Here is a 25,408-nt window from a genome sequence, read left to right as displayed (position 1 = left end):
GTCAGACAAATGTCTATTTCAAAATAAGGGGTTTTCAACCAGTGGTCTTCTTGTAGTCTGAAAAGGCATTGCAGGTGGTCTCCAATTATGCATTCAGTAATGTAAATGATCTTATATTTTGTATAGCTCCCTTCTATGCTTTACAGCACACTCAAAGTGCTTTCACACTATTTGGCCAGTCACCCATTCGCACTCCCAAACACTCACACATTGGTGTCATCACCGGGAGCAACTGGGGGTTCAGTGTCTTGCTCAAGGACACTTCAACACATTGACTGGACGAGCCAGAAATCGAACAACTAAAACTCCGGTTAGGAAACAACCTGCTCTACTTCCTAAGCCACAGCTGCCCCCACTGGTTTCACTGTAGATTTTTCTCTAGTCCTTTCCATGTATTACCTGTGGTTGGTGAATAATCAAATTTATGCAAATATATAACATTTATAAAAGCTGAAATGACTTTGAGAATTAAAACAGTGTCTATCTGGTGCAGCAACCCCACAACTGTGGTCTTTGGGTTACTTCTTAGTCAGAATGGTGGTCCCTGGGTCACAACCAGTTGAAAATCCCTGACCTAGCACCATGAGATTTTTTGGTTTGCCCAACACTTGTCTTATAACTAAATGCTTGTCAAATGTTTGACATTCCCACCAGAATCAGCTGTATTTGGTGTTTAGTATTAAATCTTATTTTAGCATGCTAACATTTTAAATACCAATTCCTGTTTTACATTTGCCCACCACCCCACACCCACCTTTTCTTAGTCAGCCTCATGGTGACACACACACTTGATAAAACTGCAAGAGGCAGACAGCTCAGCACATTTCATGATCTGAAGTCTGCTAACGCTCACCAGATATGACCTTCACTTTGTCTCTGTGGCACAGAGTTTGCTCTGAAACTGCACACATCCTCTTCCCTTTTTTGGTAAGATCCTTGGAACAAGTTGTCTTTAATTCCTATGAGGGAAAAAACAATGCAGGATTCCCTGCAGATCTTAGATCCTTCATATATTTAAATTGGATGAAAGGAAGGAACTGTTGGGATAAAATCACTCAAGCAAGTCCCCAGAGTATTTATTGTTTAAGGTCACTTGTCATTGCTAAAATGGATAGTGCTGTTTTGAATCCATAATGGGCAGAACAGTGCAGGATTTTTCATAAACTGTTCTAATCTTGGTTGAAACCCATAATGTTGCAACTAATATGAATTAGTCCTTAAATTGATGCTAAGGAATAACTCCAAGGTAGTGTCATGTTGTATGTACAGTATGTAACATCTATATTGATGACAGGCATAACATTTTCTTTCGTGATGGTTGATCTATAAGGATGAAAGTCTGAAATGTGAGAACACAAAGTTATAGAAGACTGGAGAAAGGGAATGGGTAATACTGGCATTAGCTTGAGTTCACAGATTACTTTAAATAGTTCGTTTGTTGCTTGTAACAACACACTTAGCACAAATACAAAATTTAACAACTAAATAAAAATACTAACAGCCTATCAGAGTGCTTGAAGATCAGACCCCTTCTGTGTTTACAGAGGTAGTCTTTTCATCTTTCTTCATAGTTGCCATCATCTTTATTGTGGCCTCATCCAGCTCATCATCACCTGCAGTCCATCTATTGAATCTTCATTCTCAAATTTATCACATTACTGTCTTTACTTCATTTCATGTTCACAGTCCCTCTTGAACCTTCCCGTTCCTGTTTACCCTTTGTCAGTCACTCAGGAGAGATTGACCCCTTCAAGCAGGTGGATTAATCTTCATTATATCCAGGCTTCCTCTAAACTACAGAGTGTTCATTGTGGTGGTGGTGGTGATGCAGCACTGTGTGGTTGATGGATGACGCCGATCGATCAGATACCTCTGCCGCTGTCCCGTTGACGCTCTCCTGCCGCTGACAGCACAGGATCTGCCTGAAGGTGGCGCTCATCTCCTTGTCACGGTAGGAGTAGATGATTGGGTTCATTGCCGAGTTGAACTCGGCGAGAAGTAAGAAGAACTTTTCGTATGTGAGGACATTGCAGCTGGAGCAGAAAACATCGAGGAGGAGGATGACAAGCCCGGGGGTCCAACAGACAATGAATGCACCTGAGAAGACAGCAGAGGAAAAAAAACAGAGTTTAAACTGGTGCTGTCTTTTAGGAATATCAAAAACATATATTGAAGTAGCACACAACACTGGTTTGGGCTTTTTTATTTACCTTTGTGATGATTTTTGATTTGCCTGTCTTTGCACATATAGTTCTGATTACTAATGAGTGACCAGGCTTGTGTTTGTATGTATTCTAATTCCTGGCACCACAACACTTCCACACTTCTTGTATTCTTGGACTTTAAAAGTTGATGAGTCATAATACAGTATTTGAAAAGTGGTGACTTGGTTTAGTGTCAGATGTTTGATTCACACATGGACATAAAGTTGACTAATGAAGATTTGAAAAAAGGACCAAACATGGCTTTTCACTGTCACCGTAAAATGCATACATTGTTATCTAGCTGATTAACATATTTATGAATGCATTTTTAATTAAATATTTTGACACCCTGTGTTTAAATCAGGCAGACATTTGTCTTTGCCCTTCCTATGGGAACCAAGACAAGGTAAAAATTCTAAATAATAAAAGAATGGGTGTAAGACTTATACCCTGAAACTGACAGGAAGGCATAACATAAAGTGAAGCCACACCAGCTTAAAGCCAGTGCTGGTTGTTCCTGGTCTGTTTTGAAACAAACAACAGTCATTATACAACCACATTAACACTTAACAGCCACAAAACTGTCCATCTGCACAACAAAAACAGATTTCTACATCACTCTATAACCACATGTAAACCTTTCTGACATATTGTGAGTGCAAAGTATGTTAAGTGAACAATCAAGGTTGTCTGTTGGTTGGAGATAGGATGGGATTCCTAACATCTTAGGAGATCAAGGTTAACAGCCTCAGCATCCTCCATTATCATTATCAACAAAAACGGGTATGCCACTGCCTCATTTTTGCAGCCATATCTGTACTAATCCATTATCATATCTACAACCTCTTCTTAACCTCATGTGAGTGATTGCAATAGATCATCATTCCTCTGATGTGATGAAGTGTGTTAGCGCCACTGCCTCATTACTCATGAATGTCAGGCTCAAGTGAATTTAGTCATCAGATGCAATTTGTCATAACAATAAGACAACCGTGGAAGAGTAAACTCTAGGTAAGCAGAGATAAGAAAGGAGGGGAGATCATATTGACAGGCAGGCCTGTTATCTGTTACTGTTTTGCAGGCGGCAGCTGCATCTAAGGCGTGACCTCATTTCCCAGCTATGCAGCAGACTTTCCAGTGTCAGATACATTTCTCAAATGTTTCACAGCCCAGCAGAGAAACTATCTGAATTATTTGCCTCCCAGGGAAACATTTTACTATGACAGCACTTAACACAAGAGACAACTTATCCTAAAACTATTAATGTAATTGTTTTAAGTCATCATGTTTCCTGCCTTCACCAACACTGCATCATATTGTGTGAGTGCTGATGTAAACAGTATAGTCACAAAATTGATCCTAATCCTAGCTTACATTCTTGGCCGAGTAAGGCATAAACTATGTCAAAATAACAACCTAAAACAAAAACCTTCCCACAGGTTTCTATATTTTTTCATTCATAAAATAGCAGGACCTGCTGCTGGAGGGTTACTGGATGTTTGTCCTAATTTTCCCTCCCAATGAAGATGAAAAATAAATCTTTCAATGAAACTACGACCTCAGAGGTTTCACCCTCAGTGGCTTTCAGTTCCTCTCTGAATACAGGATATATGGTTCTTGTGTTACATCCTTTATCTGAAAATTGCTTCTTTACATTTCCAAAAATGTGCCTGGTTTACCATGACCACATGGAGCAGCATTGCCACAAGAGACTCACTGAGAAGAAACCAGAGGTTTTGTTTATGGACAGAAAAGCTGCATTTTATTTATTTATTTTGTTTTATTTATTTATTTATTTTGTCTGGTCATTTTGCCTTTTCAGTACTTAAAAAATGCAACATGGAGTGCATACATAAAGTGACTTGAGAGATGAAAAGTCCATGAAGGAATAAACACATTTCTAAAACAGGCTTGGAAAATTACCACTTTCTAGATATTTTTGATCACCATGAAGCTCCACAATGCAATAGGTCAACAACTACAACTGTCACAATCCAGTGATTAAAAAAAAAATACTGAAGGACTTTGAGGACAGGTTGACAAGAGTAGTTTTACATTAAAATCTTCATTGAGACCTTTTGGAGACATGGGGCATTAATCCAGAAGGTTTCAAGAACGGTCAAAACAGAACTGTTCAGTCCTGGGAAGTTTGAAGTTGAAAGTCAAATATTGACTTTCTATCCCAGTATTTTCATTTCATTTTTACCTTTTCCTGGTGAAAATGAGCTTCCATAAATAAGTGGGGAAAAAAAAGAACGGAGACCAGTCTACGGCAATGAACTCCACAGTCCGACAAACTCCCATTCACATTTTTGCAAAATTGAGGGAAGTCATGGACAAACACACAATGGTACACAAACACACACACACACACACACACGCTGTGCTTTTATTCCTTTTGGGGACTTTACACTGACTTGCATTCATTTCCTGTAGACTTATCCTAACTTTATCCATAACCACTACTTTCCTAACACCTAACCCTAACACCTAACACTTAATCTAACCTCACCCTAACCTTAACCCATGTTGCCACCCTAAAATTCAGTGATTTCCTTGTGGGGACCGCCCTCTTGTCAAGTCCCCACAATGTGAGTGTTTTGACAGGTTTCGGTCCCCTAAATGTAAGTAATACAGATACATAATTATACACAGCACAAAGACAGATGGTGGAGCACTGAAGGACCTTGTGAAAACATTTGGAAGGTGTTGGAAGGTGTCCATGTCAGGTTTGCTCGGCCGCTCTGGCCTCCCTCACCTTTCCTACTGTCTCTTGCCCATTTACACTAATCACGTTCACCTGTTCCTCACTCCCTTATCACCAGCTGCACTTGATTAGGTTGCTCACTATATTACTCGGTTTTACTCCTCAGTCACTTGCCAGTTCTTTTTAGTCACTAGGCCAACTTTGCTCCTGCGTTTTCATTGTTTTTTGTATGTCCTTATCCCCTAGCCAAGCTACTGTTTTGTGTTTCCCCGACGGACTGTTCCTCCGGACCGTGGCTCCACTCTCTCCTCCAAGGCAGGTCAATGCACAGTCGCCTATCTATTCCACTATTGCCTCCATCTCGCTGTCTCTACCTCCATCTCCTCGCCTCCTGCGGTTGGTCAAACACCCGGCTACTACTCATCTACAGGACTACGTACTATTTCCCTCTGTGTATTGTCACTCCTTTGATCATTATATATATAATAAATCGTTGTTTGCACCAAAGTCGGCTACCTGGGTCCGCCTCTTTCCTCGTTCGCACTGACTGGTGCGAATGGATCTTAACAGTCCACTGAATCCCAGCATGCATAACCTTATGTTCAACATTAGAATCATTATTATGAGCAAAGATTTCAAGGTCTTAATCTGTCTCTGCACCTCTTCTTCAGATTAGGATATGTGGATCTCTTTCGTAATCTAACTCTGTGTGTGTGTGTGTGTGTGTGTATACAGTATAGATATATATTTTTATTCTCCTAATGCACATCCCTTTTTCTTGTTTACACTCTTTTTATTTCTTTTTTTGTTCACTCAGTCTTGTTTATTTGTTTACTCATTGCCTTATCAAAGAACATTGTACATACCCATTGAAAGCCACTGTACCAAAGTCAAATTTCAACACACCTGGCCAATAAAGCTGATTCTGATATTGACATTGCTTTTCAAGGTTACTCACATATTGTTTATTCTTTTCTAGTGACACTAGCTTTTTCTATTGCCCTCAGTTATGAGTAGTATGATGCAGAATTAGATAAATATGAGGTTAAATGGTTTAAAGGATCGTGATGGTGGTTTTACTTTTTTTTTTTGATCAAGGACTTGCCAAAAACAAATTGTTGCCACATGACTGATAATGTGTCATTCAAACTATGATAAAAATTGCTTACTATTAGGGAAACATTAATCAAGGTTAAAGACACAATTGTGAACTGGTGATAGAAGAAGGAAATTAAATGTTTTCTCCCATGTCCACATCCCTTGACTGGTACTCCCCACCATCCACCACAGGCTACTCCCTAAGAGGTTTTGCAGGTCTAGAATAGCAACATGCTACTTCCACTTTTCCTTATGAGTGAAAACAAGACCACATGAGGGAGAAAAATCTATTAATATTTATGTAGATCAAATAAAAAAGTATAATTGCAATACTTCCCATAAATCTCTGATCCTTTGTCACATTAGCATAAAATCATTTAAACCATAATTACAAGAAACCGAGCAACATAAACGGCATCAGTCTTCAACATGTAATTCAGGACTAGAACTACTAGGAATTTCTAACACTGGCACTATATCCTACTTTTTGAAAAGAGCTACAATTATGTCAGAAACGGTTCGCTACCACCAGGTTGAGGTTCAGGTTACTTTCATTGGTACCCAAAGGTAGATTCATTTTGCAGCAGAGTGACATTCTTCAACAACAAAAAAAAACATACAACATATTGTATATTAACCATAAAAACTGAAACACAACAAACAAAGTGCCACAGCTTATTAAAGTCAGTAATAGCAGCAGGAACTAAACTTTTTTTTACCCTGCTTCGTTCTGCATCTTGGTCCTAAGTACCCCCTTCTCGACGGGAGAGGACAGAACTCTTGAAACAAGGGATGTGTATTTTTTAGAATAGAGGAAGTTATCCTCGGTAACTGTTTAGTATACACTTGTACTTTTACTGGCACTAATATAATTAATTAGACCGGAAGGTGCAGTAGCTGGTTTCACTTGACAACAAATTGCTACAAACACATAACAGTAATGCAACTTTAGGTTAGCATAATTGGAATAATGTGTGAATACTCCCAAGTCAGAATAGGTCAGGGGTGTTTTTCCTGTTTTTCCCCATTCTGCCGACATTATGGTGTGAATGAAACATTATGAAGCTGTGTCTCACGCCGCTGTGAGTCTCACCGTGCTGTTGTATTACTTATGTGGTAACTTAACTCTTTTTGCTATCTTGCATTTTTAGTCCTCATGCTGGATTAGGTTTCCACTAATGTACAATCCTCTCAGGCCCTTAAAAATGGAAAAACATCAATATTAAATTACCACACTTTTTGTTTTTGTTTTTTTCCTGTTTCTCTCCCCCCTCTGTTTAGCTTTACTATATGTCCATTTCAATTTTCTTTCACTTTTCTTTGTGTCATTTGCAGTCTCTCTGCCTTTCTGTCTCTCCCTCCCTCACTCATTTCTTTTCTTCCTCTTGCCCTAATTATGCCCTCCTTTCTGTAACCTGTCTTCCTTTCATGTCTCCCACTTTCACTCTTCACCTGTATCTCTTTATCCTTTCATTATTCATTCATTTTCCTAACCTAACCATCATATGTGGTCCATTATAAATGGCCAGAAACCATTATGGTAATTTCTGAAATGGCCCAGCAGCTTTCCGGTTGTCTGAGGAAATGTTTCTTACTCTTCCCACTTTCCCACATGAGTACACACACACACACACACACACACACACGCATATACACATTTAAGATTAGCTAGAAGTTCACATTCAGCAACTAAGTGTTTACAGTTATTGATAAAGACACTTGGGGTTTACAGAGTGATGGGGTCTGGTGGTGGTGACACAGTGATCTAATGGTTAGAGAGACATGCTGTTGACTGGAAGTACAGTGAGTTCTTTGAAATGGCAATAATGCCCTTTTCTTTTTTCTTTTCTGCTCAAAAACAGTGTTGTCAGCAGTAGTGACTCTCTTCTGTGCTGAGATTTCTAGTTTTTAAACCTTACTTTTCATTTCCCCCTCACTGTGCTGGAATAAAAAGACAAAATTCGACAATAAAAACAATGCACAGTGGCACTATGATAGATATATTATCCAGTGTTACTTATCTCTCTTCTATGAGTGAAACACAAGGTGTTTTCTGTGTGAGTGTTCATCAAAACTGTGAAGACAACCGTCATTATTGTACATTTTTTTCTTCCACAGGTTGTTCTAGGTTTTGCTGGCAGTAATGAAACAAGAAGGAGCAGCCACAGTGAGCTGGCGGATGAAGAGCTGCAAATGACAGGCTGCACACCTCCAACTGTGCCCATGGAAAACACATGCTGTGTGAGAGATGGCAGTCATATTTATTTTTGACTGGCATTTTTAGTAAAACAACATAAGTTTGTTGGACTGCACTGTCCACTACTAGTGGCTCTGCTGTTATGCTTCTGACAAAACAGCTGTTCATGAAGCACTCTACACTTGTTGTTATCACCGTAGCATGAGGCACGGTATTAAAATCTTGACAATTATAACTTTAAATCAATTTTTGGTCTTTAGACATTTCTGTACTGCAAATGTGTGTTACGTTTGTTGACATATATCACAATACTGAAATATCTGACAAGCTAAAATTTGACAAGAGTACTGACTACATCAATTGATCTGTCAGGCTCTATGCAGATTTTCACTCCTGTGACCACTACTTAAATTGTAGTACCAAATAATGTGAAAGAAACTATATAGTCAAAGGAATTTCTCCCTGAAGGAACCTCTGAATTCTGCCACTAACACAAAAAAAGCTCGATGTTGGCAGATCATGTCCAGTCCAACCTCTGACCTTGTCACAGGTCTACCACTCTGTCTGCCTCTACACAGCACACTTTGTATATAATAATAAATAAGCAAAAGTGCCCCAAATCAACTTAAAAGAGCAAACGTATGGGGGTAAATTTCTTGTATATAGTCACAAATTTACAATTACAGTCAAGATTACAAAATGTGTAAAAATCAATTTGTGCGTTGTCTCATGAAATGCCTGTTCGTCCATCCACAAATAAAATCAAGATTTACAAATGCACAAAAACAACTTTCTGTGCACAGTTTTTTAAAATGTATTTACAGATTGTTAGATGAGTGTGCACAGATCGCCTGACCCACACGAATCACGTTATGCTTGTGACCGTGCACAGAAACTCCTTTACTTAAACACACACAGAAAACAGGTGACACTGTACAATGCATATCAGTTATGTTAGCACACTGGCAGCGGATTGAAGGCTTTGGCTTATAATAAGCTCTGACTGGTTCAGCTCCCAGTTAGACAGAAGATACACATGCAGTAGAGTGACAGAAATGTGTGTGTGTGTCTAAAGGTATGTATGTGAATACTCTCTCTCCTCACTTTGAGTCCTTGGGTTTCAAATTAATTGGTTATACTATGTGCTGTGAAAACAAGTGTAAGTCAGCATTATGGCATCTGTGTGCATGTGTTGGAGCTATGGCATGTCTTGGCACTCCACACTGTCTGACGATGCAACCACATACAGCAGCATGTGCTTTAACATAATCAATTCATTCATAGAGAACCTCCACATGAGCTAACACCTGACACATATAGGCACACACACACAGCCTGAAGAGTGATGAAGAGAATTTCTGTTGGTGTCATTCAATTTTTTTTCCAGAAGAAAAGCACAAGTGGCTGCAAGATAGCAAGATTATCTATGAGCTGACATGTCAGCTTTTTCCATCAGATCAGTATCAGTTGACTAGATTTAGAGAGTGTATATTGTCATAAAGGGTGTGATATATCTCATTCTGTTATCACTTGATTTTTCATGCAGGTTATAAAATCTTAATGCACCTTTAAAGGCATCAGAAACCATTTTATTATATCTGTTTGCAAGTGTGTGTTTGAATGCTAACTCTACATGTGTGAATCCCCATCCCTATGGTTAAGCCTGAGGGTTCATCTGAATGTGACAGAGACTATATGGATACAGTAGGTGCCTCCGTTTATGTATGTTTGCAAATGTGTTTAAACAGTTTTTCCTTCTTTTTCTATCTCACACCATTTTCCTATCTCATACTGCCTCTCCAAGCCAATAGTTGGTTTAACAACACCCCAAAAGGGACAAGTAGAGAAGACAACAGGCAGCAGGGTACAGTAACAGTTGCTGCTTTATAATCTAGTCAGCATATGGGAGAATCTGGACAGGGAAACACTATGAGGTTTATTCTGTGGTCAAGCACCAAAGACTGAACTCATTTCAACCTTACCATAGGAAGTCAAACATAAAACCCACAGTTCTCTGGCAACTTTAACCTCACTTGAGACTGAATGCTTTAGTACCTCTTTTGTCATGCACTGGTCAGAGTAACACAAGAACAAGTAAACAGGGACTTTTCTAACTGAAATGGGAGAAATGTGACTGAAAAATGTGAAAAAAAATTGACTGTACTTTATATCCAGCTGAGACAGACAAGTACCTTCCTTCTATCAGTGCAAAAGTAAAAAAAAGGTGTTTAAAACATCCTTCATAGTGGATACCAGACTGAACCAAAGCACATCACACTCTCATTACTCTTTTACCTTACTCTTTTTTTAAACAACTTTCTGAAAAGAAACAAATGCAAATTTTGTTTCAGGTATTCCAAAACAATTATTATTCAGATTTACAATGATATTTGTGTAGCTGTCACAATCATAGTAAAACTATTCTTACCAGTGGCAGAAAATCTGCTAAAGCAGTTTGACTGATTTTGTTCATAAATTTATTGTTATAACCTCTGATTGTAATACAAAAAATGTATTGCCTGACTTATCAGTTAACCACACTTTGTTCTTTTATTTTGAAAATAAAATAGTTGAACTTTTCTTTAACTACAGTAGTCAATTCAAACCTCTGATAATGCTTTTGTGATTTTAAAAAAAATAAATTTAGACCATCACGTCACTGACTCCAAGCTAAGCCTTTACTGACAGAACCTGATACTGAGAAACTCTTAAAGGGTGTAGCAGTCACTTATCAGCATCTGGAACATGTCTGCACATATTTATGATTTTTTTTTCCCCAAATAGAAGCAAGTGTTATGGGAAACAAGTTCTTTAACCTACATATGTGCATGTATGTCCCATATGGCTGTTTGTCTCTTTCCTCTCCTATGACCCATAGAAGCATGTCCTGAAATAGCGCTCCTACACTAGCAGGTAGAATTGCAAGAACTTTGCCAACATTAATGGCAACATACTGTACGTCTAACCGGCAAGCTTTACAGTATTTCAACATCATTGAAACACCCATAAATACACAGCTATGACCGCAAGCATACCATAACTACATCCTCATGGACAATGTCGTAATTATACTGTTACAATTAAGAAACCCTCATGGTTTCATTACTTTAAGGCACAGGAACTACTTGGTTAGGTTTAGGAACAAACATTACTTGGTTGGGTGAAAACGAGAAGACCAGGGGAAAAGTCTTCTGTTTTGCATACCAGCCACTCATTCCAACCTCCCTCATCCTAATGCAGACTTTGTTGCTCTACATACTATGTCAGCTAACTTCGTCCTTTGTTTGTGTCATAATTACTGTGCTCATTAGAAGCTGCCAAACTATAATATGTAACTGCTTATCATAATAACCTGCTGGCACAAATTACATACAGTCATTTTTTACAAGAGGACAGTCTTGTTATTGGATGACTTTTCTTTGTAGAGGTAAATGGATCACTGACTGCACAAGGGCATGACAGAATTGGACTTTCAAACTTTTACATGGTCATATTGTTACAATAATGCAGGTCATGTGGCTCTACCCTTTCTAAATGTAAACTCTTTCTTCAATGTTAACCTACCTCTCAGCACCTTAAAGTCTTTAAGAATCATGGAAAAGTCTGCAGATGAGACTCATAGTGGCTTGTTTCTTTTCTGTAAAAGTGCTGAACTACAACAAGTAGAAACAAACAAAGCAACTCTATGCAGCAGAAAATGAATATATGCTCTTGACTTCCATACATAATGTTGGCTGCAGAGCACATTCTGCTGTCTCCTGCTTTGAACTAAGTGTGGAGTAAAGGCAACAGGATGAGATAACAAAGCATATAGGAGATGGATCACATGGAATCCTCTGGTATGTTTTGTCTACAGCCAATACATCCTGTTTTCAGGAACATTGCACACAGCTAAGTCAGTCTACTAGGCTTCAGGTAGTCCATTTAAAACAAGTCGCCTGAATGGCCACTTCTGGCTGACTCCAGAGGGAGTCAGTCCCCATAGACTCCCATGTTAAAATGCCAAACTTTACAGGAGAAATAAACATGTTTGCAGCCTGGTACAAAAACAGTTTTGATCTCTATAGCTAATTTCCCCTTCTATGACAACTGTATGGGGGGTGAAATGTTTTATAGCTTGCCCATTTAAATTATATTGAGAGTAAAAGTTATGCATTAATTAAGGGTGAGTGACAGGCATGAGGGTCCCACCATAGGTGGCTGGCCGTTACCTGTCTAGCGAGCTCCACTCACACTCTGCCTCTTTGCCCATTTTTGGATTAGACCTAGCAGATGGCATGAAGTGCCAGTGTAGTGATGACCTGACTTCAGCTTCAAAACTGCTCTTCAGAAAACCAATGGGTGATGTCACGGTGGGTTTGTCCAGTTTTTATTTACAGTCAATAACTGTGCATGGGCTTCTATAGAGCTGTTATGAAGATAACTTGCAGGCTCATTTTTCATCTTCCTCTAACCTTTTCCTCAGTGCTCTTAGTGATCTCAGTAATTTTCCACCAAACTGGGTCTCTGTCAAGACTGACAAATTGCAGTACTGTTCAATTTCCATTTTCATTTTCTTCAACAAAGAATATTATTTTGCTTACAGTGAAAATGGAGCAGGACTCTGAACCATACTAAATGTCAGTAAATGAGGGTCTCACTGAGGGTCTGAATTTGGTTTGGAGCTTTACATTTCATGATCTCCCACACTTTATAAAGGTAACATACGACATCTGTCAAAGAAATCTTCCTATCTATCCTATTCCACCCCTAAAAAAATGGTACCTTCTATGTGCACATGTGCCTGTCTGGTTGCCAGTGAATTAGGACATAATTGAAATGCAATGTCGCCTTGATGGATAAACACTAAAGAACATTTTCATGTTGCACTGAAGAGCCTTTCGACATACAATAAGTGGTGATGTGTATGAGGCTTGCAGTTGTGCTAGGCAGACAGTGCTTGGACTCAGGGACCCAGATTCATTGTTCTGATGCTGCCGATGACTTCAATATCACACTCACTGCTACAGAGATAGATGACTTTCATGTTTACAAGCAAGGATGCATGCACAGTGGGATAGAAACCTCACAGGCACAGAAATTCAATCATTCATTGATTCACCAGTCTTAAACAAGCAGTAATATTGTAAGCTGCCTAAATGGGCATTTATTTCTGCATTTTTCATGCAAAACCATCCATAGCCTTGATAAAACCCACGCAAAACCTTTATTCAGTTACTGTATGCATTTAGAGCTTACCAGGAGATATCCTTCTTGAGATAGTGAATGTTTGCTATTCACAGAATTTAATGCATGTAGTTTAAGGCACAAAAACAACTCAAGAACTTGATTGTCTCATAACATCTCAACCATTCTAATGTATTTTCTATCTGGTATGTGTGTATGATGATTTGCAGTATAAATAAATAGCAATAAACAACTAGACAGACAGACTGTATGTCTTTCTTACCCAACACAATTGCCACGGTTTTCAACAGAGACATCATGGTATCTCGGTTGCGACGTGGTCCAGAGCTGTGCCTCGACATCCTCATGGTCCTCTGCCGCACATACATAAAGATGTGAGCATAGAGTGTAACCATGACAACAAAAGTCACCAGGTTAAAGACTGCCCAAAAGACCAGGTAGGAGTTGCTGTAAAGTGGCGCCATGTTGGAACAAGTCTTAATACTACAAATACAGTTCCAGCCCACACTGGGAATGGCCCCCATGACTATTGACATGGTCCATATTATGACAATCACCACTACCACACGTCGGTTGCTCATACGAGTGTGAAGCTGCATACGGAACACGGTGATGTGGCGCTCAATGGCAATAGCAAGTAGATTGGCAACAGATGCTGTCAGGCTGGTGTCAATCAGGCCTTGGCGCAGCAGCCATGTCGAGACAGTCAGGCGCCTCGTGTTTGGGCCGGTGTTGAACATCAAGTAGAAGTAAGCCAGTCCAGCAAAAAAGTCAGCAGCTGCCAGGTTGGCCATCAGGTAGTAAATGGGGAAGTGGAATCTCCTGTTGACATAGATGGCGATCATCACCAGAAGGTTAGCAAGCATGATGAAGATGCACACAGTGATGCCCAGGCCCATCACCAGCCTGCTAACAGTGTTCCATTCAGTAGCAAGGTATTTGCCACTGCGGTTGTAGAAGAAGGCAATGGTCTCATTGTAGTAGCACTGATCCTCATCCATGGTGGTAGTGGTGCTTTCTGAAAAGGAGAAAATATATAATGTTAAAACATTTGAGAGATTGGTGTGAAGGTTGGTGACATGTCACCAGAGCAGTGTTCCCCCTGTAATTTGTTGGTAAATGTAGGGGTCCTGGAGATTTGATTTCAAAAAAAGGTTTAATATTCACATACTGTATACTGATTTGTAAAACTCCTTCATCCATCTATCCATATCTATACCACTTAATCCTGAATAGGGTCGCAGGGGTCTGGAGCCAATCCCAGCTGACACTGGGAGAGAGGCAGAGTACAGCCTGGACAGGTTACCAGTCTATCAAAGGGCTGATATATAGACAAACTCCTACGGGCAATTTAGAGTCACCAGTCAACCTAAGCTGCATGTCTTTGGACTGTGGGAAGAAGCAGGAGTACCCGGAGAGAACCCACACCGGCACAGGGAGAACATGGAAACTCTGCACAGAAAGGCCATGGGTTGGCCCGGGCTTGAACTTGGAACCTTCTTGCTGCGAGGCAAAAGTAACATTGCTCATTATCTCAAAACAATAACCACAGATGAAACATACCACGGTAAATCTAGATTTCATCAGTAGATTACATCACCTTGCTTGGCAGACTATATAAGCTAAATCTGTGACATTTACAAGATCATAAAAATCCAGATTCAAATGAGCAATGGAAAAAAGTAGTTCTTTCTAGAATGACAAGTTGGTTCAGTCAAAGAGTTTGATAGACAGTACATGGAAATTTCCATCTGATTGTATTACTGTGTAAAACAAACAAAAAGATTTATAAAAGGAGGTAAGAATACCTATGTCTTATTCAAGAAAATGCCTTTGTCTCACTCACACACCCCAGACCAAAAACAGGACCTTTGGGCTAGCAGCATATATGTGTGTGAAGTTGTGTGGGTGTGTAAGTGAGCCACAAACAAGGTAGAGAGACAGAGAGAGTGTGGAAGCAACTGAGGAAACAAGAGGGGACAAGGAACAAAAGAACACATATTAGATGCTTTGGGTCAAAGGCCAGTGTCTTTGTGGAAATCTTTTTTTGTTTTACCTGACCTGACTGTTCCAATCCTTTAAAGCTTATTTTAGCTCTGCAGTGTCACAGCAAAAATCCCCACTCTGCCAAAGCTGAACTGTAAGCATGAAGGTGTTTATTTTTCTCTTGGGCTAATCTGCAGTGTTGGGCAAATGATCACAGCTTTCCCCTCTCAAAAATACACACAGTAAAAGGTATACTCATAGGAAATGAGGTAGTGTTGAAAGGTACTGTATCAAAGCTGAATACTTTTTATCTCTTGTACATCAGCTGCAAAGGAGAACAATGTCATTGGCAAAATCCTGCTTTGATGGATGTGCTATACAGGACAAATTAGCTGTTAGCCTTAACCCATAATATTTTCCTGACCATGCTTTTGTTCTATAGAATCCCGTGCTATAAATTATTATTTCAGTCAGTCTCTAATCTTATTCCTAAACCTGACTATCAACTATACAGCAACGTGGCTCAGAATATTGACAGTGTACTACATCATTCCTTTTCCAAATGGGTGTGTATTATGTCAGTTTGTCAATAACAGTATACAGGAAGTTGTCATTAATTAAATAAGCAGTTTTCTGGACTCTAATATCCCCAGTTTCCTCTAACAAGTTGATGGACTGTCCATCTGTTTGCTTGAAGTGGCTGCAAAATGTTATTTGATTCACTGAAATAGCTATCATGCATTCTATTAGCTGTCCACTTATGAGTACTGCTGTCCTGCCCCAGACAGGCCGGATGTATCTGCTTCATTTCTGCAAGCTGAGTTTTGCAGAGATGTGGCAAAAAAGTAAACACAATCTGGCAGTCATTATAATAGGGCCACTTTTTTCCATTATGTTTGACTGTATATTTACATTTAATTAATGCATTTAACTAGTCAGGACTATGCTTACGTGGAACTGATGCTGATTGGTGACTGTTACAGTGGTTTGGGGGAATGCTTCCGGTGTATCCATGTGGCACTCGGCTGTGGCAGATCCCCCAGAAGACCTTCCCAAGAAGAGAGCAGATTTGGACTTTATGCACATCCCAAGGGTTGAGAGGATGTACTCCTGTGAGCATATGAGGTGGTCTGATATACCCTGCTGTAGTTGTTGTTCTGATTCTGAATAAGAGACTGAAGAACTGTTGGCCGTGAATCTGCAAATCATGTCACCGTCTTAAAGCCCCCAAGAAACCCAGTGAGGGAGACTGTGGAGGAGGCACGCACGGAGGAGGAATGGCTCAGGCAGGAGAACACTATGAAGTCAAGGAAAGAACCTGCCTAAAGAAGAAAAGAATTTAAAAAAAAAAGTCATGGGCCACACCCCCAGAGTAGAAGGCAGAGGAGGAAAAGAGGGCCACAGGGAGGCGGCACTAAAAGTGCCCACTGCTGATGGAGGAGGAGCCACTGGAGGCAAGGTGGCAGCTTTAGTCAGGGAAACAAGGGAGATGTCAGCAGGAGCCGACAGAGGAGAAAGCAGACTGCAGCCTGGTGCAGGTACAGGATGAGAAGGCCACAGACAGTGCCAGTGGAGGAAAGGAGAAGTGGCAGCTCAGTGCCAGGAAAGGAAAGAAACTCAGGCGGGTAGCCCAGTACCCAAAGATGACTGAAAGAAGAGGGCCCAATACAGGAGGACAAAGGACAGCCCACCATGCTGGATGGAGGCCCACTGTGTAGACAGGGCCACAGGGGATTTCAGAGACAGGTGGAAGCCCGGCACCAGACAGGAGCGCTGGTGGAAGAAGACGAAGACCACGCACAAGGGGCAGGAACAGATCCACTGAAGCAGAATGGAAGAAGGAGTCCACGAACAACTGTGGAAGATGAGTGTAACAAATATGCATGCAGAGGAGAGAGGATTATAGAGGAATTCCTCAGAGATAATTAACAGACTCACTCCCCTCCACCTCACAATGGTGGAGAGAACACCACTTGTTATTCCCAGGGAAGATAATGCAAGGGAATGCTCTTAGAAGTAAAACTTTCCATCAGCACCAGTGACTTCCAAGTTTATGGTTCCAAAACCTGAAACTGCATTATTTTCAATGAATGACATGTACCTCACATTCACTTATGCTCACATGCTGATCTCTTGGCTCTGAGTAACTGACTTCAGAATAAAAAGGTCATTTGTTACCTCAGCCCAACTCAAAGGGACACTCCTACAGAACTCCTGAGGAGCTGTTTTATGATTCAGATGTCAATGTCAGATTTGAGACCTAACAACCTTACCTCTAACAGACAACATTTATTTTGGGATAGAATGATTCGAAAATCCATGTGAACTAAGTACTTAAATTTTATGCAGCTTGTGTCTGTTATGGTTAGTCCCCCTCACCAGGAGGGTGAGGGAGAACTGAGGTTGGACTCAAGATAGCTGATCCAGGTGCTAGTACAAAAAAGGAGGTTTAATGGAATAAATACAAACAAAGTGACAACATAACAGGGTCCATAATACTTACAACCAGGGAAGGGCAGGGATAACTAAGGAGACCAGGACGAACAGGTGAACACACAAACCAACGGCAGGAAACAGGGTAAGTATTGTCCATAACATAGCAATGCTCCGGAGACAAATCAAAAATATGTAATGTAGTGTGAATAGCGTAGCGCGTATGTAGTGTGGTAGAGTCAAGCCAAAACGCACAGTGTCTGTCAGCGTAGCATTCTACCCCACTCCAGGTTGCGCAGTACATAGCTAATGTTCCGGCAAGCACGGAGCGTCTGCCAGAGGTTTATATAAGGTGGGGAAGGCAATCATTGGGATGCACCCCAGCTGTGTGCATTGACAAACCAGTTGCTAATTACTGGAATGCAACACAGCTGAGGTGCAGAGCCCACATGATAAAGAGAGCAGAGGAGAGAAAGACGGAGGAGAGGCAGCGGCCGCCGAGCGGCCCTGACAGTGTCATAATGACCACAGATGAATTTCATTATATACAGTCCAACTTTGATCACTCTGACTGTTATTAGCTGAGAAATGACAAAACTAGAGTTTTAGCCATGGTTTTTATGACTGTGGATGCTGTTTATGAGAAAATCTTAATTAATGCACTTTTAGGAAAACAACTTTAATTATTAGATAATACATGGGGGATGACTGTGGTTCAGTGGGTAGAGCAGTCGTCTCCCAAAAAAGGGTTGGAGGTTCGAATCTCAGTCCCTGCAGTCCACATGTCGAAATGTCCAAGACACTAAACCTCCAAGTTGCCCCCGATGGTTAGAGCCATCAGTTGAGCTGGCGCCGCAGATGGATGGTTCTGTACCGGAAACAAATTCCTTGTGTGTAACATACTTGGCCAAATAAAGATTATACATCCATTATAAGTTAATACTTATTTTGTCTCCTGAAAGGTCTGAAGATAACACTGGCCAGTGTTCCAGAAACAAACTGTTAAATTTGTGATGATGAACAGACAGCAACCTTTTCCTGGTTGTGATGTTTTCTTTTTTCTTTCTTTTGGTGTCTGTGGTCATTTTTAATAACTTCAGATAGGATGTTATTAAACCTGCATGTACAGTAATTGTGAGGTTTTTTTAATCGTTACTAAGAAAGCCGTGTCTTATCCATTAGAAGCAGTGCAAGGAGCAGATGCGTGACAGCAGTAAAACTAATGCAGGATAAATCCACAGTGAGTGAGCCTCTTTGAGAAGCACCACAGCAGATCAAAGACCATTTATTCTGCTTGTCATTTGTAGTTTATTGCCATTAAATGTCTGGAGGGAGCAGTCGCCAAGGCATTAGATGCCTGAGGCAAGTCATCAGTACCAGAAAGTAGAGGAAGTGTCAGTGGCCTCTCAGTACACATTCCCAACACTTTCTTCAGACCCTTGGAGCCTTCTGCAGGAGATCCTGTCACTGTGTGTGTGTGCTTGCAACAGCTGGTGGGTGGGTCTTGAAAAGTGAAAGATTGTGAAAGAAAGAGGACACAGAAAAAAGGGGATTTTAGCTTTCTATGTTCCAGCACCTGGGTGTGTATATACGCACTATAAAAGAAAAAAGCATCAATGACTAAGTTGCTGAAGCATTTTAGTGTGTGTGTGTGAGTGAGAGGAAAGTTTGGGAGTGTGTGTGCACAATGTGTTGAACCCCAAGTGTTAAAAATAGAGAACAAAATGCTCACTGTGTTTTAGTGAGTGTCGACACACTCTCGTCATGCTTTTTAGTACCGTGAGATAAAGTCTGGCTGTGTGGAGAGAGAGAAGAAAGTGTGTTTTGTGTGTGTATGATAAGACCACCCTGAGATCCACCCAAGTGAAGTCATAACTCAACCATGACCACAGAGGCCACACCTAAAGATTTTGCATACATATTCAGCACCATACAGCTAATAATACACACCATTTACCAAGCTCTCTCTCACTCTTATGTGTATATATATACAGCAAACATGTAAAATTAAAATACAACACTAAATAGCCGTTAAATGACACATTCGTAGAGAATGAGATAGTTCTCCAGCCTGTCAGTCATTGAAAGCTGCTAAGACTCAAACAAGTCCAAAAAACCCAGGCCCCACTTGCCAAATGCTGCTTAAAAATGCAATAAAATATTACAGAGATAATTGCAATCAAAAGGTTTATGGAAATTTCTTGGAAATCTTATGAATGGATTATGCGACAAGTTGTGTACAAACATTTAGACTTTAGGGGAGCTGACGTGCCCAAAATTGTCAAGTCATGACAACTCGTGTAGTTAAAGAAGCAACAAAAATTTAAATACAGAATTGTATGGAACTGTGGACCGTTTCTGTGATACCTTGCTCACAGCATGGGAAATTTTGACCTTGACCTGAAGATTTGATGCTCTCGACGAAAGAGATGGACAGACAGGTGTAGGAGCATGCAACGCCACTACAAAGACCGCTTCCATTCATTGACTACATACTTTTAGCATTCATCCCATAACTTTTATGAACTGCGTGACTGAAATGTCCAGGTTCTGTGAGATTGCAATGTTGTAATACATATATGACTAGGACCAAGCTTTGCCACTTGTTTGCAGGTGTCAGGACCATTACCTCAGGCAAGACTTTACATTTTTCTTTCATCTGTCCTCCTTTTCTCACATAATTAGCCTTAAACTGCCCTCCTTCTCATACTTTTCTTCTCCATCTTGCAGCTGCTTTGCATCCAAAGCTCTTCTACCATCTCTCCACAGCGGTGCCTTCCTCCTTTTGCTCCACCACCCCCTCCACCTTTCTTTCTGATCTCTCCCCTCATGTTCTCCACTATCTTTATCTTTCTGTAGCTACTCCTCTCCACCACACCCTTTTCTGTTCTATATCCCCTTTCCCTCTCCCCTTAATTCTTTCCAACACTCTCTCTCACTCTTTTGCCCTCTTAATATCTTTCTCCTGCTTTGTAACTCATCTCTACCTAACTTTATTCCACATAATGCACTTCTCCGTGGCCCCATATAGTACCTTCTCTCAACTCACCTCTGTTCCTCATTTCCTCTCTTCTCCCATCTCTTCAGTGGTCACTTCCTTTTAATGTCTATCTTTTCTCCCTTATACTCATCTTCTGTCATCTCTTTTTTCCTCAGCTTTCCTCTGCTGTCGTCTCCTCCCATCTCCACTGCACTCCCCCGCCTCCCCCACCTTCCCTGTATCCTCTCTGCCAACTCTCCGCACAATGTGCCCATTGTTTCCATACTCTTACCCCAGAAAGCAAAGAAACAGAACTTCTACAACACAGAATACACACCAACACTCAAGCACACATAGGCTTTCATTCTCTCACATTCAGTTTAGCATCGTGGTCGACTGTACACACACACACATACACACACACACACTCACACACTCACACCCACACAAACTCTCAAACAGTTGCTGTTCAGGACAAGGGTTGGATTGAGGGTTGGTGTTGAGTCATGTGTGACTGCAATCTTGACAGGCTGATTCATGACTGATCACTGGATGATACCCCTGCAACCACTTAAGCACGTTCAAACTGACATGTTCAGTTAATAAATGTGATGAACAAAAAAAAGAATAGAACATCAGAGTACATATTAAAAGCGGCCTTGAAAAGGTGGTTGTGTAGTAGTTTATAGGCTTGGCCAGGTTATGTCACCACTAAGTGCTGTTTTGCTCTTATCTTGCCGATTGTTACATCTGAAGGACCAAACTGGAAATAAACCTTTAGGATTGTAGTTTTTTGTGTTTTTTTTTATCAATGATTGAATAATCTACATTTAAATCAGATAATTCAATTCTTTTAATGAAATTACTTTGCCAGATTTGAATAGAATAGCCACTAACAGTGGCACTTATTTTACATAATATTTTGTGCTCCAGTTCCTCAAATGCAGATAAGCACGACCAGTGAAACCATGTATGCTTGTCTCCTGTTTTTGTGTTTCCGCTGTTGAAACCAATTACTTTCTACAAACAGTTTCACACATGAACATTCGCACACATCAACACATACTGTACTTGCAGTGATGCAACTAAGGGAAAAACCTGAACCCAAGGAGCTGAAAATCATAACATGTAAAATGATTCACATGTGGATGTTGTTTAGGGATTTTTAGAAATACAATCCTCCCCAAACACTGTATGATGCAAGATAAGATGGACTGGGGGAACTCGATGTTCTACGCAGTCACTTTAATATATTTACAGTTTTGCATTGACAACCAAACTTCTCTATATATTTAACAATGACTCGATAAACAGCCACTACCATATGTTTCACTAAAGGTTATTGTTGGGTGTGTGCAGTCATCCTATAATGAAACCACACTATTGGAGATAGATTCCACAGATTACATCACCATGACTCAGATGCAATATGGGACTGCATCAGCACAGTCTTTCAGCGTTATTCAGAGTCATCACTCACTGAATTCTCTGGACTGTCATTTGCCAAAATCATTAATGCTGCACAAAGCAAATCCAAGTGGCCATATTCTCTAGGGTTTGCATACAATATGCACTGGATATCCGAGTGGTTATTACTGTCAACACAAAGAAATTGTAAAATTGCAGAAAAAAAACTGTTGCATATGCATCTTTGTACATAAACTTGTTACTAGCAGAGTCAGCACACTCTTTGACCTTTATTTTCATGGGCCCCCGATTCCCAATTTTAGAACAATGCAGCAGAACAATATTTTTAGCCACATAAAGAAGACAGCTACAGAGTTTTTATGGCCAGCCAGTGGAATGTTCTTAACTGGCCAGTCAAGTCACCTGACCTCAGTCCAACTGAGCATATTTCACATGCTTAAGAGTGAAGGGAAAAAGCAAGCAAACACTTTGACAGGAATATAGTGTAGCATTTTTGATAACAGTACAAAAGGAAGAAAATAGGGAACAAAGGCAATGTTGTTTTAGAAAGCATTTCATTCACACATTGTTATAGAACTTGGATTTACATTTACATTGACTTTTTGTAGATATGCATGGTTTTTATGGCAGTTTCTCCTTCTCTTCCTGACAGATCCTGTCGTGCTCATTCTTACCTAACGCCTATGAACCGTCCTCCCAACAATCCCTGGGGTTCAAGTCTGCCCATTGATAGGGTCATTTGAAAACAGGGCAAAAAAACCCCAAACAAAACAAACGAAATATACACAACCCAAAAGATGACCTCCCTTGTGTTCTCACAGAACAAACACCAAGAAGACTACAAAGCAGGACACCTGGTAATCATGTAAGGAAAGTGAATACACTCAAGGTGTGCATGAATACAGTCCTCTTCAATCATAGAACTCAAAATACACCAAGCACCATCATAAATGCTGAAACTGTACATAAACAGAAGAGCAGACAGAAAACAGAAAATCTTGCGGCCAAATAAGTACAAAGTCTCAACTTGAGCAAATAATTTACAGTACCTAGCAGAAAACATGAGGCCAGAAAAGAAGCAAAACACACATGGCACTTAGTCCAGTAACAGGCAATCAAAAACAGGAGCGGGAAGTCAGATGAAGATACTGCAACATGATGCAAAGCAAATGGCAGGTGAGGTGCTGACAGAGGGGAAAAAACAAATAGTACAGGTCTTGTTACTAGTGGTGGCCATCTGACACCGAGGCCTCGATACATGATTCGAACTCGGAGAGGGATCTTCCGCGAACCACTGCCTCGAGGTTTGTATCGTTGCCGAAAAGACACGTGACTGATGATGTCCGATGCAGAAATGGTTGGCCTGAGTGACTCCCGTTACCGGTTCAAACCGTCGATATGGTGTCACGATGCGAGATCTCGCTGCACGCGTCAGCAAATACATAGGCGTAGTGGTACTATAAAGCCACCCAAGATGATGCACAACATGTGGGATTGTCGGTGTAATAGGTGTGTGCGTAGTTGCTGTCGGTATGATCATTGCTGCTGGTGTGTGATCACCATGGAGCCAGCTAGGAATAAAAATTATTGATTCTCCATCCCTTGTATTTATTCACATGTCAGGTAGGATTTGAGGTATTGTCACTGCTGAAAGCATAGCTTAATTGTCAATGTTTTATGTTTATCTGTTGTCCTGCTTCCTGACCAGTTGAAAAGTGTTCCCTCGTCTAGATGTGTTCCCCTGTTCAAAACTCGGTTTCATGTAGTGCTCCCCTCAGTTGTTCTGGTTAGGATAATGTTAGGGTTCATGTTAGGGGAAACACATCTTGACACAACACTGGCAACAGGAGTTGTGTGCATTTACGAACTATCCTCTCGTTTTCAGGAAGGGGCTCTCATGTTTTATCGTTCTGAAATAATTACAGACTATTTGGCGTTATGATTGGTGCAAAGCTAATCTAGAGGTCCCCAAGATTAACCATTAAATGGCTGGAAATAGGCATTTTAAGTAAAAGTGCAAAAGTATTAGCATCAAAACATACTTAAAGTTCTAAAAGAGAGGAACTTGTAGAGACCTTAAGCGAGAAACAAACAAAAATTCAGAACAGATGTGTGGAGCATTTCTGCCAGGGTCACAGATTAAAATCACTCAGACCACTGTCTCTGCACTATAGACAATAACTATTTATGCAACTTTTGAATTTATTTTACTGTGCATCCATGTCTGCTCTGTTGTGGTCTCAGTGATCATGTTGACTCCATGGGGTATAGGAGCACCGCAAGTTAAAAGAAGTCCATTTGTAAGTGGATTGATTCTTTACATCACCTTTGCTTTTATAAACAAAAGACATAAAGCATTCATGGGACATTTGTAAACTTTGTAAGCCTTACAAATTTTCAGTATTTTACTATGTTTGACTGCAGGTGACTTAGTGTAACCTGGTGACCCATATGTATTACCTAACACCAGCAAGATGCTTCTAAGTGCAGAACTAAAGCATGGTTCATTAGTAGAGACCTGCTCTCACTTAGTATGAATGGAAATGTAGGATATGCAACGCTTGTGTACAGTATACTCGGTTGTTTGTGCACTTGACATCTTTGGGGTTAGAATTGTTTGTTCGTTTTTTTAAAGGAAGGGGTATGCATAGTTAAAAGGCAGAAGCAGAAGTATGTTGGTTTCAGTGTGTTTAGTGTGAAACCCAACGGGCTGTAGTCCAGTCCATTATCACCATTTATTAGCAGAGCTGCATGAAAAAACTGTGGTGCATGATGCTTTTCATGCATCAGAATGAGAACTTGAGAAATTTTATCAGTAGTTGAAGAAGAAGTACACACACACACACACACACACACACACACACACACACACACACACACACACACACACAAGCTGGTATGGGAACTGAAAAGGATCATTCACATCTTTCTTAAAAAAATTCCACAGAGGGCAGTGGTCTTACTGGGAAGTTCCACAAACAAGCATGTAAAAGCCTATGGATTAATGTAAAGAGCATTTAATAGATAAACAGATAATATTAATGATAGTACAACTCTTTTTGTTGTATCTTTAATATTCTTATTGCTGTTTGGACAGGTAGAACTCTTACTTGAATCATTTTCCTGAAAGAAAATGTGACTATGTTACCTGCATGAATGTGGAAACAATCTGGATGTTGGGAGCAGGA

The 25,408-nt window shown here is 40.4% G+C and overlaps 1 protein-coding gene across 3 annotated transcripts in view; it reads right to left on the bottom strand.

Annotated features, from left to right (window-relative positions):
• Positions 1–202: 202 nt before the first annotated feature.
• The window catches only part of lpar1 (lysophosphatidic acid receptor 1), a 28,235-nt gene continuing 3,029 nt past the window's right edge, over positions 203–25,408 (bottom strand). The window contains exons 1-3 of one of the 3 annotated variants that reach the window (XM_020601223.1): positions 20,862–21,073; positions 13,656–14,411; positions 203–2,097 (exon numbers count right to left, since the gene is read on the bottom strand). In XM_020601223.1, the coding sequence (XP_020456879.1) occupies positions 1,790–2,097; positions 13,656–14,411; positions 20,862–20,874 (1,077 nt within the window). In that variant the 5' untranslated portion in view covers positions 20,875–21,073 and the 3' untranslated portion in view covers positions 203–1,789. Of the gene's footprint in view, positions 2,098–13,655; positions 14,412–17,882; positions 17,919–20,861; positions 21,074–25,408 lie in introns of those variants that run through there. The other 2 variants (XM_020601225.1, XM_020601224.1) reach the window with 2 other exon arrangements.

The sequence above is a fragment of the Monopterus albus genome, unplaced genomic scaffold (genome assembly GCF_001952655.1).
Source record: "Monopterus albus unplaced genomic scaffold, M_albus_1.0 scaffold50.1, whole genome shotgun sequence".
NCBI lineage: Eukaryota > Metazoa > Chordata > Actinopteri > Synbranchiformes > Synbranchidae > Monopterus > Monopterus albus.
Note: the sequence above shows the minus strand (reverse complement) of the source record. Positions and strands in the feature narration are given on the sequence as shown.